Genomic DNA, 17,168 nt, shown 5'->3' with positions numbered 1-17,168 from the left:
CATGTGAGAAATATAGGTCAACCCGACCCGACCTACAACCTGATTGACCCGAACCCCTTTTTAACTCGCTTAAAATGACCCGATTGACCTGCAACCCGTTTGACTTGCAACCCGACCCACTCGTTTTGTCATGTCTAGTTTTCACTACAACATGCACTGATTGGTACTTCTCTTGAGTCAAAGAGTCTAGACAAATAAATAGTACTAAAGAATTATGTATAAACTAGAGATAGATGCAGGATTTTAAGCTAGTGGGTGGCAGAGTATAAAAGAAAAAAAAAATCAAATAAGTCCATATAGTATTAAAAAATTATAAATTGTTTCTAAATAAATTAAAATACAATTATTTACCAATAAAAACAAAAACAATTTTTTTTTTTAAATACTAGGCTGGCTAGGATTTTTTTTTTTTTTTGAAGTTAGAGCATTCATAGTGGTATTGCTAAAAATTCACCTTAAAAAGCTACTTTATTTATTTTACCGCCTTATTTTACAATAGAATCAATATCAAATGTTCTATTTTTTTTTTTTATCACTTCATTTAAAATAATATAAACAACTCATTAAAATAATAAAATAAGAGAGAGAATTTGAGTTTTTTAATTGAAGGAAAAGATATAATCTTAATAAAATATTGTATTTTATTTTTAACAACTTGCTATAGTCAACTGGTATTTATACAAAATTACTATTGTAGGGTGTAAATGATTTATGGGCCAAGCCGAGGAGGATTATGGCCCAAGTTCAACGAAATAGACTTTGGGTACCGCCGAGGGTAGTTCAGTCCTCAGCAGACCCAAAGTTCCCCCTCATCAAGAAGGGTAAAAATGGTATAAAACTGAAACTCGGAAAAAAGATCTAAAATATCCGGGGAAAGCTGCTGTTATTATCATTTAATGCTCTGAACCTGACAAAGCCGCATTCTTTGGCTTTTACAACCACCCCCAACGACTTTGAATATGGGCTGATGGGACAAGTATCAATCTGGGAAAGGTTGATCCAATACGTGGACGAAGGACAATGAACGCAGGCAAATATAAAAGGAAAAATAAGTAACCTAAAAAGAGTGGTTGGGAAAAATGGCCAGAAACCTGAGCCTCCCAGCCCACCTCCAAGAGAAAGACTCCAGGAGTGTAGGAAAACTTAAACTGGTACGAACACCGTGAAAAACCCACCGCCTATCAACCAAGGCCTAGCCTTCCAAACCCACGCTCTACAAATGATATTGTTAGGGGCCTTTTCACGTGCGAACCCGACACTGTTACGGTCCGCCACGAAACGCGTCCTTACAACTATAGTTGCAAAAAAATTAGCTTTAGCTTGTCCAATAATACATGAATTTTTGGTTCTTTGTGGTAAAATAGCTGTTTTTTTGCTAAAATACAATCACCATTGTGAATGCTTTTATAGTTTTTGTTAAGTTTTTGGGTTGGATAATTGTTATTTGAGTAAGGTTAGCTAGACTTATTGAGAAGAAAATGGGCCTAAAGTTTTGTAAGAGGGTTCAACTACAAAATAAAATATATAGTAACTATAAAAATTTGGACCCACAAGGGCCGGGCCCCACCTAATTTTGTCCTTGGTATAAACCCCATTGTTTAAAAGTGTTAAAGATTAAATAATATCATTTTAAAGTAGGTCTATCTATCATCTTATCTATGTGGATTATTCAGCCCAAAAATAAATAAATAAAATTTGCAAGTCTATATGGATTACAAACTATTTTGAAAGTTTAGGATTAAGTTAAAGGACAAAATTTAGCTACAAAACCAGTTGTAGCTTAAGGTTACAAACTATTCTAATAAAGTGAAATGTGTAAAAAATAACATGTGCACTGCACATGATTAATTAACTAAACTTAACCCAATAAACCCTAGTTAACCACACCACCTATTAAAAAAAAAAAAAAAAAACCTATAGCGTATATCTCTCTCTCATTGAGATCTTAGTAACCCAACCCCACCAATCACCCAAGCTCTCTTCTCCCTCCACCGGTCACCCCAAAACTCCCCTCTATCTCCACCACCACCACCAACAGTTGTAGCTTAAGGCTACAAACTATTCTAATAAAGTGACACATGTAAAAAATAGCATGTGCACTACACAAGATTAATTAACTAAACTTAACCCAATAAACCCTAGTTAACCACACCACCTATTAAAAAAAAAAAATTTAAAAATAAACCTATAGCGTATATCTCTCTCTCATTGAGATCTCAATAACCCAACCTTACCAATGACCGAAGCTTTCTTCTCCCTCCATCGATCACCCCAAAACTCTCTTCTGTCTCCACCACCAGTCACCCTCAAAGGCTTAAACCCTCCTCTATCTCCATCGCTTGCACCCTCAAACCCTCTTCTGTCTACACTTTAGGCTGAATTTATTTGAGCTATTGTGAGTGATAAAGTTTGTGGTTCAAAATGCTACCACTTGTTCTGCAGTTGTTGTGTACCATATCACTAAAATTTGTTTAGCAAGCTTTGGGCCTAACGATGTCAAACTAGCTAGTTTACATTTGACAAAGATAGAAATTTATTTTACGAAAACCAAACCAATGGTACAAGAAAAAACACTAAGACCTGGATAAAACATCCAGGTAATTAAGACCTCAAAGGCTAGAGCCACCCATGAAGCTCAAGCTAGTACATGACAAAACAAACTAGAAGGAACAAAAGGACAAAACCAAAGTCTAATCAAGAGTTTCTTTGAGATAGAGGAGGGTTTGAGGGTGGGCTAGCGGTGCAAACAGATGAGGGTTTGAGGGTGACTGATGGTGGAGACAAAGGAGAGTTTGAGGGTGACCGGTGGAGTTGAATTACAGACTTGCAATCTTACAGAGATGTCGATAAGAGAAAGAGAGAGAGAGAGAGAGAGAGAGAATATGTATTCGTATAGGTTTTTATTTATTTATTTATTATTATTATTATTATTTTTTAATAGGTGGTGTGGTTAACTAGGGTTTGTTGGGTTAAATTTAGTTAAGTAATCATGTGCAGCGCACATACTATTTTTTACACCTATCAGTTTATTAGAGTAGTTTGTAACCTTAGGCTATAACCAGTTTTGTAGCTAAACTTTGTTCGTTGCGTTACTGATTATTTTATGCTTTGGGATGAACAAAGTTTAGTTACAAAATTGATTGTAGTTTAAGACTACAACCTTACTCAATATATTTTTTTTTATTAGAGGTGAATTTTGAAAAACCCATCATTAGATTACATCTTCTTATATTCTCCATACTTGCAAAATTTTTAGAAAATTAGAGATTAATAGATATGTCATCACTCATCAGTGAATTGTTTAAATTGTAACTTTTTGTAGTTTAAAATTATGCATAAAATATAATCTTATAGATCATATAGTAAATAATATTTGATTGGCACAAAATTTGACGTATATTAAGAGAGTAAAAAATATTCAATTCAACGATTAGATTCTCAAAATAAGTAGTAATATTTATTTTATTGAGTAAGGCTACAACCAATTTTATAGTTAAACTTTGTCCTAACTTAGGAGAGCATACATTCATGGGTTGTGTAAAAGATATAAGCTGAAAATTAGTTCTCCCAAAAATCAATATTATATATATATATATAACCAAAGACCTGGAAAAGCAAGAAGTTTTGCCAAGTAGCATGTTCTATGTGAAGAGAATTGAAATATTCTCAAGTGCCACATCAGAGTTAAGAACAAATTAAATATTGACTTTTTGTTTCATTTGATTCAATATTTCAAGACTTTTCTAATTTAAAAATAAATATTTTTTGTATTCTTTGGTTCAATGTTTCAAGACTTTTCATCCCTCATATATACACACAAAACTCTTTGCTTTTTTATTCACCATTTTCACATCTTGCACTTTTACCCCTTTATATATACCTACCCATAGCTCTTCATGTCATTCCATGTCAAATACACAGACAAAAAATGATGTTATTTATGTTCAATTTTTTGACGACACCTATTTAGCTCTAACATTATTGTTTCATTTAATTCTAACCCGTATGAGTTTGGCTACAACCAAGAAAGGGGGACTTGCATTTTATATTGAGTGACAATGGCAATTACGATTTTGATATTAAGGTTGGACATTGTGGATTTGTGGGTTTTATAAATAATGTAATTGACTGTGGGTGTTTGGGATATGTATTTTGTTTTAGAATTAAGGAGAAAGAGAAAGCCACATTCAATATCAACTTTTATTCTATAATATTCCGCCAAAGTTTTTTTTTTTTTTTTTTCTTCACATTACTTCAATTCAATAATTATATTGGATATGTATGTGTAATTTATAATTATTGTTTTTACGATGAACTCATTACTAATAAAATTCTATAACAATTATGCTATAATACATATACAATATTCTCTCAAACCATCTTACATAAAATATTACAACATTATCCATGTATCGCACAAGTAACTTACTAGTTTATGGTAAAAAGAGTAGAAAAAAAACCACGGCATGGCCAATTTGGCTTCAGGCTTTTAGAAGATTTGTTTTGGAAATAGTTTGTGACCTGTCAGTATGATTGGCCCTTTTTTGGCCCTGGCAAAGCCACCCTCATCCAGTTTCCATCCATTATATATGGAATGCATGTTTTATACAGTCTAAGTTTAAGACCACCTCAACAAGCCATTTCTTTGGGCTCAACTCCAAATAAAAATAAAAAGAGAAAAATCTATTGCACACATTGCCCAAAACATTGGTCTCGTGTATTTACACACAATGTATGAAATAAACACGCCCAAAGTAAAATTCACATAAAGTCACCAACCCAAATAATGATGTTGCTTGGGCCTTTTGGGAGATAGGTCTTGAAAACTCTCCCCTCTTATCTATTCAATAATTATATTGGCCCACATCGTGATTCCCTATTAAAGGCTCATCACAGCTCTGACTCCACTCTTTTGTAGGCCAGGTCTTTAATCTCTTAATAAAAAATGGCATTACTCACGGATTGTGCATTAAACTCACCAACTCAATAAACCCAACTCTCCTAACACTTAGGAGTGGTTTTTGTGGGTTGATGTAACTGGGTTGGGTTCTAAAATTCTTTTAGAACTTGGGTATACCATTAGGATAGCAGTTGGGCACGAACCTTCATGATAGGCTCTAAATGGTTGCCTACCTTAGAATTAACAATTTAATCGTTTAACTTAATCCTTGATGTGCAACAAGTACCCTTTGACATTAAGACTTTGCTTGGGAGGAGAGAATGGAATGAAATGGAAAGGAATGAAAAGAATCATTTTAGAATATTCTTCCATTCCCTTATTTGGGAGTTTTAATGGAGGGAATGGAAAGTCCATTCTCTTGTTTGGGAGTTTAAGTAGGAGGGAATGGAATGGATAGGAGAGAACACTCATTCCTCTCTATTCCCTTAAAATCTCAAATTTTCATTCCCCCTGAAATTGGGAGGAACTGAAGGGAATGGAATTAGATTTAATGATTTTTTTACTAAAACTCCCAAAATACCCCTGTATATTTAACTCTTTATTTTAAAATAGGGGTCTAATAGTAATATTGTCATAAAATGATTCCGCTCCATTCCCTCCATGTTGTTCTTAAACAAGATTACTTACTTTTTTCTTTTTCTTTTTTGGTAAATGGGATTAAAAACAAAGAAACTACAAAAGCAACAGATCAGTAGGACAACGCCTACTTACATACAACCCAGACTGGTCATGGTTAAGAGCAGGGAGTAACTCCACTGGAGGAACATCAAAAGTGCAGAAATCTTCATTTTGTTTCACACCTTTTCTGGCAAGGTAGTCAGCGCATCTATTAGTTTCACGATAGCAGTGGCTGAAACAAATGCGAGGAATCTGAGCTGCTAACTGCATGCAGTCATCCAGAAAGGGAGAAAAGATGGGATTTGTCCAATTGGGATTACATCTATTATAGCTTTTGCATCCAACTCTCCTTCAACAGATTGGAAGTTCTTGTTCACACAGATGGTTAGGCCATCCCTTAACGCCCATAACTCCGCATCAAAACTCGAAGTAACACCAATCTTTCTTGAAAAGCCTACCACCCAATTACCAGCCTCTTCTATAATCACACCTCCTCCAACAACTAATCCCGAGTTGCCCAAAGAGGAGCCATCCATGTTTAGCTTCCTCCAACCACTACTTGGCCTCTCCCACCTAATATTTTTCATAGTGAAAATGTTGGCTTTCTTCCACTCTATAGCACACCAGTAAAAATCACTTGACTGATAATATGAGCAGCCAAACTTGGGTTGGGATCTCTACTCTGAAAAATTACACTATTCCTTTGCTTCCGTAGCATCCAAATGGCAAAAAGGAACACAATATTCCAGGGGGGTTTGCTGTGACAATTAAGTTGCTCTTTCCTAGCATTCACGGTCAACCATGTATGAAGATCACATGTAAAAAAGTTCCTGTCCATCTCAAAGATGCCTAATTGCTTCCAAAGATCTTTGCTATCCCCACAACCCGCAACAAGTGGATAATAGTTTCCAATTCGTCTCTGCACTGAGGGCAAAAAGGGTCAGAATTGACTCCTCTTGAAGCTAGGCAACCTTTTACACCAATACTATTGTGAAAACATTTCCAAACAAAGAATTGGATTCTTGGAAGGATTTTAATTTTCCAAATCCAATACCCCTCAAACTCAAGGTTGTCACTTCTTGAAGTTGCCAATTTATACACACTATTTAGATCAAAATTCCCATGGGAGTTGGCTGCCCACGACAACCTACCCTCACTTCTAGCTGCTATAGCGTAGGGAGTAGCCTGAATTTCCAGCTTTATATTCAAGGGAAGCTCAAACGAAATTGTTGACCAATTCCACCCATTTGCTGATACCACTTCCCTGACTTCCATATTACTTTCGCGCCTATTCATAGGACCCTGCACTAAGTTTCTAATAGGACCTTGAGAAGACCAATTATCCACCCAAAACCGAAGATTGCTGTCTCTCCCAATGACCCATTTTGTGCCAGCAACAAAAACATCCTGACCTTTTTTCATACCTTTCCATACTCTGGAACAAGGAAGTTTGTCGCTGTTGGCCAAGCTTGTTCTCCGACGAGTGCAGTATTTGTTCCTAAGAACTCTGGCCCATAAAGAATCTTTTTCTGAATGAAACCTCCAATTAAGCTTTGCCAACAAGGAAGTATTCCTTCCTTTTGCAGATTGTAATCCCAGGCCACCCTCCTTCCTAGGCCTTGTCACCTTATGCCAACCCACCCAATGCATCTTTTTTGAGGTATACGTAGAGCCCTAAAAAAAATTCTTACTGATCCTATCTATACCATCTAGTACTTTGCTCGGGAGGTAAGCACACTGCATGTTATAATTAGGAATAGTAGACATGGAAGATTGGATAAGCACTATTCTGCCCGCCATAGACAAGAGGTTTACCTTCCACCCCGAGAGTTTTTGCTTTATTCTATCCAAAATAAAATCAAAATCATGATTCGATTACCCTCGATGCTTAATAGGGATTCCCAAATATTTCCCAATAGAGGAAGTAGATCTAAACTCGAGCAGACTACACATTTCCTCCCTACTCTCAATATCAACATTAGGCGAAAAAAACACCCTTGACTTGGACTGACTAACACTCTGGCCAGATTTTTCACAGAAGATATCAATCACCTCTTTGATGGCAATGCATTTTGCTTGATTAGCTTTAGCAAAAAGCACCAAGTCGTCTGTAAAGAAAAGATAAGTGAAGCTCGGACCACTTTTGGAAGCTCTAACTAGATTCCATAATTTTTCACTGCACTTCTTATCAATAAGCTGACCTAGGAACTCCATACACAAAATGAAAATGTAAGGGGACAGTGGATCTCCTTGTTTGATACCTCTAGAGGGTTTAATAGGCTCCAACATACCACCGTTGAACAAAATAGAGGTTGAGACTGTGGAAATACAGCTCATGATGATCTCCACCATATTCATAGGGAAGTTGAAGCTAAGAAGCCTTTCCCTAATGAAGCCCCACTCTAACTTATCATAAGCTTTTTCAAGATCGATCTTTATAGCCATGAATCCCTCATTGCCTTTGGCTTTACTAATGGAGTGAATAAGTTCTTGGATGACAATTGCATTATCAAATACCCTTTCTTCTTGGCACAAAAGCAGTTTGAAGAAGGGAAACGAGCTTGTCCAAAAATGGTCTAATCCGAGCCACTATAATCTTCGTGATGACTTTATAGACAATATTACATAAGCTGATAAGGCGGTAGTTGCCTAAAGTTTCAGGACCTTGAATCTTAGGAATAAGAGCAATGAGGGTTCTGTTGAGATAATTTGGAATTTTCTTCCTTGCAAAAATTTCCTTGATTTCCTTAACCATGGATTTTCCAACCACAGCCCAGAAGCGCTGATAAAACCCTGCATGAAGCCCATAAGGACTAGGCGCTTTAAAAGGCTTCATCGACCAAAGAGCAGCTTTTATTTCCTCTTCCGTGACTTCAATACTAAGGGATTCACCTTCGTCCTCTGAGAGATAGGCTTGCCCCTGAGACAAAAGCAGGGGATTTCTCTCTGATAAGATTAGGGAAGAGCAGAAAAGACCCTCAAAACCCCTTCTAATATGCTCCATAATATCTCTCTCCACAAAGAGCCACTCCCCAACACTGTTCTTAATAGCTGAAATCCAATTCCTACTTCTTCTAACTAGAGTGGACATGTGATAGAAAGCAGTGTTCCTATCTCCCAAAATCATCCAGTTCACTCTTGATTTAATAGCCCAAATGTCTCTTTCCTGATCTAAAATAGTTTCTAGCTTTCTTTGAAGTTGCTTCTCTAACTCCAAGAGATTAGATGAAGGTCTTGAAGAAATAGCCTTCTGAATACCACTGAGATGGGCCATAATCCTTTTTTTCTTACTGAAAATATTCCTAAAATGATCCTTATTCCAACGCTTCACTTCAATTACAAAGTTATTTGTGGCTCCTTGAAAGAAGCGGGCCTGGTTCAAGGTAGTCGAGACCACTGAGGGAAAAGACGGGTCAGACCACCAGCAACTTTGGAACCTGAAAGGTCTAGGAAGTTGAAGCTGGTTGTGAGGAGTGGATTCTAGAAGTACAGGGTAGTGATCAGAGTGACAGCATGTGAGATGGGTGACTCTTGCCTTTGAAAATTTCGAGTACCAACCAGGATTCTCGAAAAATCTATCGATTCTCTCCTGAATTAAAGCCAACAATTCTCTACCATTAGACCAGGTGAACCTCGGCCCCGAGAACCCCAAATCAACCATGTTGCATTTATCAAGAACTTCTTTGAATTGCAGTGATCTGTTCACACTAACAACTCTGCTACCAAATTTATCATTGTCCACCAAAGGTTCATTAAAATCCCCAGCAATAACCCAAGCCATATCATGAAGCTCAGCCAAAGCAGAGAGATTATTCCAGAGAATGGACCTTTCTTCAAACCTAGGACTAGCATACACAGCAAAAAATAACCAAGAGAGATCAGAGTTACATACCTTAACTGTGGCATGAATTTCCTGCTCAGTCTTCGAAATCAACGACACCTCCACCCTATCTGAATTCCAAAGCAACCACAAGCCCCTAGAATAGCCAATGGTCTCAGAATGAATCGCCCTATCAAATGGCAATCTATCAATAATCTCTTTTGCTCGATCACCACTTATTTTTGTTTCCATTACCACCAAAATCACAGGATTGTGGTTGTGAGCAAGTTCACCAACATAACTTTGAAAATTGGGTTTCAGAGAACCCCTACTATTCCAAATAATGATATTCATAAGTAATAAACTGAGTTGGGAGGAGTCACGAATCAAATTGCAGAGGCAGCTTCACCCCGTCCATCAAAATCCATCCTATCTTCCTCCATCACTACCTTATTGTGTCCTTTCCTGGTAGCGTGGTCCCCAACTTGGACTGAAGCACCCACAAAATCTTGTGCTGAGCCCCCATCACCCTTCTCACTCACTATATCTTCCATGGGTTCTGGGCTAACGAAATTTCGGAGAGTGACTCCCAATTTCTTGATTACTCCTTTACCAACCTCAGAAGAGAGATTTGAGCTCACCCCCATGGAATCGGACTCATCTGCCTTGTTGGAGCTACCCAAGCTCGATGGCCCAATCTTGCACACATTTCTGTCCATTGAAGGTTGGTGCTCCAAAATTATTTTAGGCCCATATTAAAAGGGCTCGCTTCTTGTTGATTCAAACTCAGAGAGTTAATATTCCTCTTCCCGTCGACCTTATCCCACTGAGGCCCAATGCTTGTTTGAGACATTAAGCTCTTCCTTTTACTTTCATGCATGTGCTCCTTGTTGTCATTCTTATTAAAGGTGGCACCAGGAGGTCCTTGTCCTTCCTCAACGTAACGGCTTGTACGTGGAATGTTGCTATTTCTGCTAGATTTGTACCCACTTTTTCTACGTGTCACAACCATCCAAGGACCATAGAGATTGTCCTCGTTCGAACTAGCGCCTAATTGGTGGTCCTCAGCTAACTCAGCAGCATGCCTTTCGCATGGACTCCCCTTAGCCTTATCCACTTCCTCTGCTTCCTCCCTAGACGGCAGATGAACTAGTCAGATAGTATGAGGACAAACTTCCCTCTGGTGTCCAATCTAACCACATGAAAAACACATTTTCTGAATTCCTTCATAGATAACAGGCTGTTCAAAATTCCCAATAAGAAGCATAGTGATCAGAGGCTTCTCCACATCAATTTGCACACATATTCGGGCATACCAACCCCTAGCTTCCAATGCAGTATAAGTGTCAATCCTCAGGACCTTATCAATGGTGCTACCAATCTCCTTTAAGGCTTCCACATGGTAATACTCAATGAGAAGTTCATTGAGCCTTACCCAAACTACTATGGACAAAAAATCAACAAATTTTGGTCTAAAATCAGGAACCCAAGGTCTTATAGAGAGGAAATGCTCTCCGATGAACTAGGGGCCTTTATCTAGAACTAAATCAAAATCCGCCAAAAATCTGACTAAGAAAAAGTCTCTGCTTAGGTCCACACAATCAAGTCTTCCCTTTGGTTTCCAAAGCACAGCGATTTTTTGTTGTAGAAAGTTTAATCCCACTGTTCTCCCATAAACCTTCACAATCAGCGCTCTTGACCATAGGGCCCTTATTTTTTGCTTTAATTCATCGGATAATCTTACTGCAATGAGACCTTTTCTCAAGGAGGAGCTTTCCGGTTCAATCCCAGAGGATGTTTCCATTTGACCCAAAAGATCAAAAGCTTGTCGATATGCCCCTAGTATCTTACCAATGAGTTTATCCTTAAAGGATGTTTAATGACTACCATGGCCCTTCCTCCATAGATGCACTTTCTCTGCATTGATAGTGTCTTCCATAAAGTTTGCATGATTTATATCTTTAACTTTCTTGTTACTTCTGGTCAGTTCAGCTTCTTCCTCAGTGGAGAGGCCCCTAGATGTTCCCCTAGAGCTCATTCTGCGCAAGTTGCTTATTCTTACTTACATTCCATTCATTTTCATTCCTTTCCATTCCTTTATTTTAAAACATCCAATCAAGGTTACTTAATTTCATTCCATTCCATTCTTTTCCATTCCTTTCCCTTACTTAAATACATTTCATTCCACTCCATTCCTTTCCATTCCCTTATTATTATTCCATTCCATTCCATTCTCTTCCCTTAAATTAGCAGGTCATTACTGCAAGGTTTTTAAAATCACATGTCAAGTATTGTTACAAAGAAGCTAATGGGTGTGCTATTAGCACACATGCAAAGAGACCAACCCCTACTCTCCCCCCCCCCCCCCCCCCCCCCCTTTTTTTTTTCTTTTGACAGTAGATGAATGTGTTAGTTTACTTCATGCATACCTTTTATGAGTCATTATACTATAAAATTAGTGCAATTTAGTTATGTTTTATAATATTTTATGATCCCCCCACCCCCACAAAAAAAAAAAAAAAAAAAAAAAAAAAAACTTAGTCAATCTCATTTATAAATTTAGTCATATGAATAAAAAGACCATCTTGTTACATGTTGTGATTTTAAGCATTAATTAAATCTGGGGTCCTATCATGTCGTACATTATGTAACTATTTGTTAATTTCACATCATATTTTTTTAGCCAACATTTTTTTTATTTGACCAGCTATGTTTAGTAAATAAGAGGACTATGGTGGGTTGATTGAACCAAACTTGTTTGCTGGAGAAGTGAAAAAAGTATACAATTGTGAGAACTGCAACAAAAACACATAAATTCAAAGGTTCAATTACATATGAAGAAGGTGGTAGACATCCCAGAACACTAATTTTCTTTTTCCCAATACCATTGGAGGAGGAAAACCAGGTGAGTATGGGAAAGTGAGCAATGGACTAGACATCTCTCATTTTGAATAGAATTGCTGAATATGTACTTTTGCGGCATCTTTTTTTATTATCAAATGAGAATATTGTGCATATTGGAGATCAACTTGATTTCTCTCTACTTATGGTTTTCGTGCTTGCTTGAGGCACTTGAAGTTTTTATCAAAGCACCTGCATCTTTTCCAAGACATCCCAATGAGGGTATCTAGTGTGCAGCCCTTAGATCCACCTACCTTTTCATTGCTGGAAATCCTTGTTCATGCTTTATTATCTTTGTTTAAAAGATTTGTTTTTTGTTTTTTGTTTTTTTTTTTTTTTTTTTGAGGAAAAAGAGATTTGTTATTTGATTAAAGAAGTTATAATTTTCGCTTGGCTCATAAAATTCTATCAAGCTTTATGAACACTTACCCCATGATATCGTGCATGCATTAAGTGAGATGCTATTAGTGGTTTTAATTTTTTAGGATTAAGTGAAAACAAAATGTGATCCGTATTTAAAAAACGGAGAGTTTGTCAGTAATTACTCTTTTATTTTATTAACTATCATTAGATCACATTGCCTAGTTTTTTTTATTTTTTTGGCTGAGTAGATCACATTGCCTAGTTCTTTTTTTTTTTTTTTTAGAAATAATTACAACATGTTGCTGACCTCGCAGCTCGAATCCTTACCCCCTTAGACCCCAAAGCACTATGTGCATGGGGAGGTGCCAATTCAGCTACAAGGTTTTTGGCACATTGCCTAGTTCAGAGCAATGTAGTTTGTCCTCTAATGATGGCCGGGTCCATTTGAAACAAGTGTACATGGTTATGTAATCTTCATCTATCCAGACCAGAGGTACATAAACCAAACAAATTCATATTCACAAAATTAAGTCATCTTGCATTTTAATGAAAACATGAATGAAGTCATGAAGAGACAACAACAGAAAATTTGCTGAAATTCATTACAGAATTGTGAAATTACATTATTATACAAGTTAATGGGGATTTTGATTCTTTTAAACAAAAAGCAAATGAGAGGACATAAGAATTAACCAATTTTCCTACAAGAAGCACTAAGGTTATTTTTTTTAGATACGCTCAAAAGTGCTTATCATCTCAATTATTTTCTATGCATCCATGCGGATGATACATCGGAGACCATCACCTTTTAGCATGAACTCAAAGGCCTTGTTGATCTCTGAGAAAGGGACTTCATGCGTAATGAACTTCTCCAGCTCAAGCTCCTGTTTAAATTAGAAATTGTAAGAGTTACAGCGTCGACAAAATACTGGGTCCTTTTGAGCAGAACCCAAAAAAAGGATTTTTTGAATTTGACTTTACATACTGACTTCAAAAATCAAGTCATGTACTCTGCATGTGACTCTTAGATGAATTGAGTAAATAAAAAAATCTAAAGACTAAAACAAAAATAAATATGCTGGTGTTTTTTAAGAGTGTAAACAGATCCACTTCAAAGCACAGTTAGATTGGAATAAACAAAGCATAGTTGAAAGTTACATATCATTCTACTGGTCATTATAATGTCCTTTTCCAATTTAATATTGTGCGCAGTGATGCTTATTGGAATCATACTTATCACTCCAAAATGAATTTCTACATGAATTAATTAGTATGAAGAATGATCCAATAAATCATACTCAATCCTTTAATAGGAAGATCAGCTTACCTTGTTCATGTACCTTTCAACCACAGAAGGTAGGTCAGATCTTGGTTTGTAATTGCCAAAAAAGGTACCCTTCAGAGTCCTCTCATTTAAGATATTCATTGGATGCGTTTTGAATGCATCATCTTTGTTTGGGACGCCAACAAGTACAGCAATACCCCATCCCTGCAAAGAAACAAGAATTATGTCATAACTTAGAAGCATTAAATTATACCATAATTACCATAAATTTCATCAAATAACTAGAAAAAAAGTTCATAGGGAATACATCATGAACACATTCGAATGCAGATATCATAGCATTGATACTACCAGTACACTCAACACTTCGGTCAACTCCCCCACCAGTCATTTCAGCAATCACCTAAAGACAAGAAGAAATGTTATCAAAATAGTGAAATTTATATTTGTTTATTCATTACAGAACCAACTTTGAAAATATATAAGGAAAACAAACCTCTTGAACAGGCTTGTCATGGTCTTTTGGGTTCACAAACTCAGTGACACCGAATTTCTTGGCTGTTGTGTTGACAAGAACAAGTAAAATGAGCATATAACAAAAAACAGCAAACAACATTCCATACTAACACATTGCATGTTAATCTTGGATCTCACTAACCTTCATCAAAACGCTTAGCATTCAGATCAACCCCAATAATCCTTGAAGCACCAGCGATTCTAGCCCCTTCAGCAGCCTAATCATGTAAAACAACAAAAGCAGCCTCCTCATTAGCACAAGCAAAAGAGAATTCCAAAAAAGGTACACCAAAAGAGCTTCAATCCAAAAATTGATAACGTTGTACAAGAGAGGAGAGACTCACAGCTAGACCAACAGCCCCCAATCCAAAAATTGCTACTGTTGACCCTTTTTTTGGTTTTGCAACATTCAAGGTAGCTCCAAGACCTACAGAACTCAATTTGATCTAATAAGAAAATGAAATGCATAAAAATGTTACATAAAGTAGTTGCAATGCTTCTTTTGCTGACCTGTTGAGATTCCACAGCTGAGAACACAAACTTTATCCAGAGGAGCAGCTGGATTAATTTTGGCAACACAACCAACATGTACCACAGTGTATTCACTAAAGGTAGAAGTCCCAACAAAATGGTAAATGGGTTGTCCATTAATAGAAAATCTCGATTTGCCATCATTGAGCATCACGCCTCGGTCAGTGTTTATCCTCAGGAGGTCACACATGTTGCTCTCCTCTGACTTGCAATGCCGACACTCCTTGCATTCCCCAGTGAAGACAGGAAGCACATGGTCACCAGGTTTGAGGTCTGTCACACCCTCACCGACGCTCTCAACAATCCTAAATACCAAAATGACCAGAAAGACGACTACTTAGTAAGATAAATGTACCCAATTGTATATGAAAGGAACTAAAACACAATTAAAACTAATGGCTATTTGTCCATACCCGCCAGCTTCATGACCAAATATGCGAGGAAACAATGGGGTCTGTCCCTGCATATTCAAAAACCAACTGGTTTAGTTTCTTAAAAAAGAAAAAGAAAAACTGGTTTAAGTATATCTAGCACATAAAATAAGTCTTCACAAGAATAATGCATTTCTATACACATGCTTTAAGTTATAGATATGATTGAAATGTGGTTACCTTGGCTTCCCAAAAGTAAACATCTGTGTGGCAGAGGGAGGTGAAGAGGATCTTGAGACGAACCTCCATCGCCTTTGGTGGTGCCACTTCCACTTCTTCTATCACCAGTGGCTTTCCGGCTTCCCATGCCACAGCAGCTGCAATGCATTTCCATCCATCAATTAATTGACCCAAAAAAAAAAAAAAAAAAGCCATAAACATAAATACGACATAGCTCTAAAGCAGCTAAAAACATAATACTGTTTGCTTAGGGAATGCTTAGTATGAATTCTCTTTATACAATGAGACAAGGAGATTTGAATCATGGCTCTCCTCTTATAGGAGAGTAGACAATACTCTTCTAAGAACAAAGAAATAATACCCTCAAATTTCCTACTAAAGATTCGACAAAGTAGGCTTGTTTAAATTTCATACAGAAATTGCAATGTAAAGGCTAAATCTAAGGAAACACTACTCACAAACTCTAAATGTATCATCCTAAACAAGCAAAAAAAATAAATTAGAAAACGGTCAGATTCAGTCAACTCTGGTTACTACTTCAAACTTCTTAAGTAGCCCTGTTCCTATGGCAAGTGTATTTCCTCATTATAATGTGAAAAACACACGAGTCACAAGAGTTCAATTTGTATGAGACAATCAAAAGAAAATCATCTTTTTGCATTGATTAACACTTTTGGCACACAAATAGTTCATCCCCGTCCAAAATTTTAGTTGTATTGTCTCCCAGAAATCACATAGAGTATAAAACTAGAAACAACTCAATATTTAGCAAATAAAAGGAACCCGTTTTTTTTTTAAAAAAAAAAATTTTAAAGTGACAACAAAACAAGGGAAGGCGTTCAGAATTGAAATTATCAAAACAAAATATATTAAACAACGACAAAAAGTCGAAGTGGAAAGAAACCCATCAGACAATCATCTGACTAAAACCCAGAAACCATAACAAAGAATGTAAGAAGAAAAATCAAAAGAGTGGAGTGGTATTGTATTGTGTTGTGTACCTTTGCAACGTATGACTTGACCAGCAGTGTTTGAAGAAGACATCTTTTTGGCTTTTTGTCTACTGTTACTTGACTTTGATGTTTGAAGAACACAGATTGCTTGAATTTGTTGTGGAGAGATGGGTATGCTCTGAGAGGATATTTATGGCGTTTGGAACACAGGGGGCTCTCATATTTGCCATCATCAGTAAGGGTTGTACCTACGGGAGGCAAAACCATTTGGTACCGCTGGTTTTCAAGAGGCAAAACCAACCAACAGCGCATTTGTTTGTTTTCCTAATTCCCAGCATCTGGTTTTCTTAGCAACTTGTATGTTTTTTTAATTCCCACCATCTGGTTTCCTATAAACTTTTGTTTTGGTTTTGACTTCCTGCACATTGGTACTTTTGAGGAAAACTAACTGAATGAAAAAGACCTCTCAAATATTACCCCACTTCCAAGAAGAAATCATTATTATTTAAAAAAAAAAATACTATATCCCCTATTTAAGTATTACAATTTTTTTTTTTTCAATTTGAAGAAATTCAATGATGTTAAAAAAATTAGTGTAAATCACGTACAT

At 36.7% G+C, this 17,168-nt stretch overlaps 1 protein-coding gene across 1 annotated transcript; it reads right to left on the bottom strand.

Moving 5' to 3' along the window:
• Positions 1-13,234: 13,234 nt before the first annotated feature.
• LOC115968034 (alcohol dehydrogenase 1-like) lies at positions 13,235-16,921 on the bottom strand. Its single transcript, XM_031087224.1, has 10 exons — positions 16,607-16,921; positions 15,606-15,742; positions 15,408-15,454; positions 14,974-15,299; positions 14,808-14,890; positions 14,606-14,681; positions 14,444-14,505; positions 14,255-14,350; positions 13,990-14,151; positions 13,235-13,546 (listed from the first exon to the last, which is right to left on the bottom strand). Exons 1-10 carry the CDS (start codon positions 16,647-16,649, stop codon positions 13,430-13,432), a joined length of 1,149 nt encoding a protein of 382 aa, XP_030943084.1. The 5' UTR covers positions 16,650-16,921; the 3' UTR covers positions 13,235-13,429.
• Positions 16,922-17,168: the final 247 nt, after the last annotated feature.

The sequence above is a fragment of the Quercus lobata genome, chromosome 11, assembly GCF_001633185.2.
Source record: "Quercus lobata isolate SW786 chromosome 11, ValleyOak3.0 Primary Assembly, whole genome shotgun sequence".
Taxonomy (NCBI): domain Eukaryota; kingdom Viridiplantae; phylum Streptophyta; class Magnoliopsida; order Fagales; family Fagaceae; genus Quercus; species Quercus lobata.
Note: the sequence above shows the minus strand (reverse complement) of the source record. Positions and strands in the feature narration are given on the sequence as shown.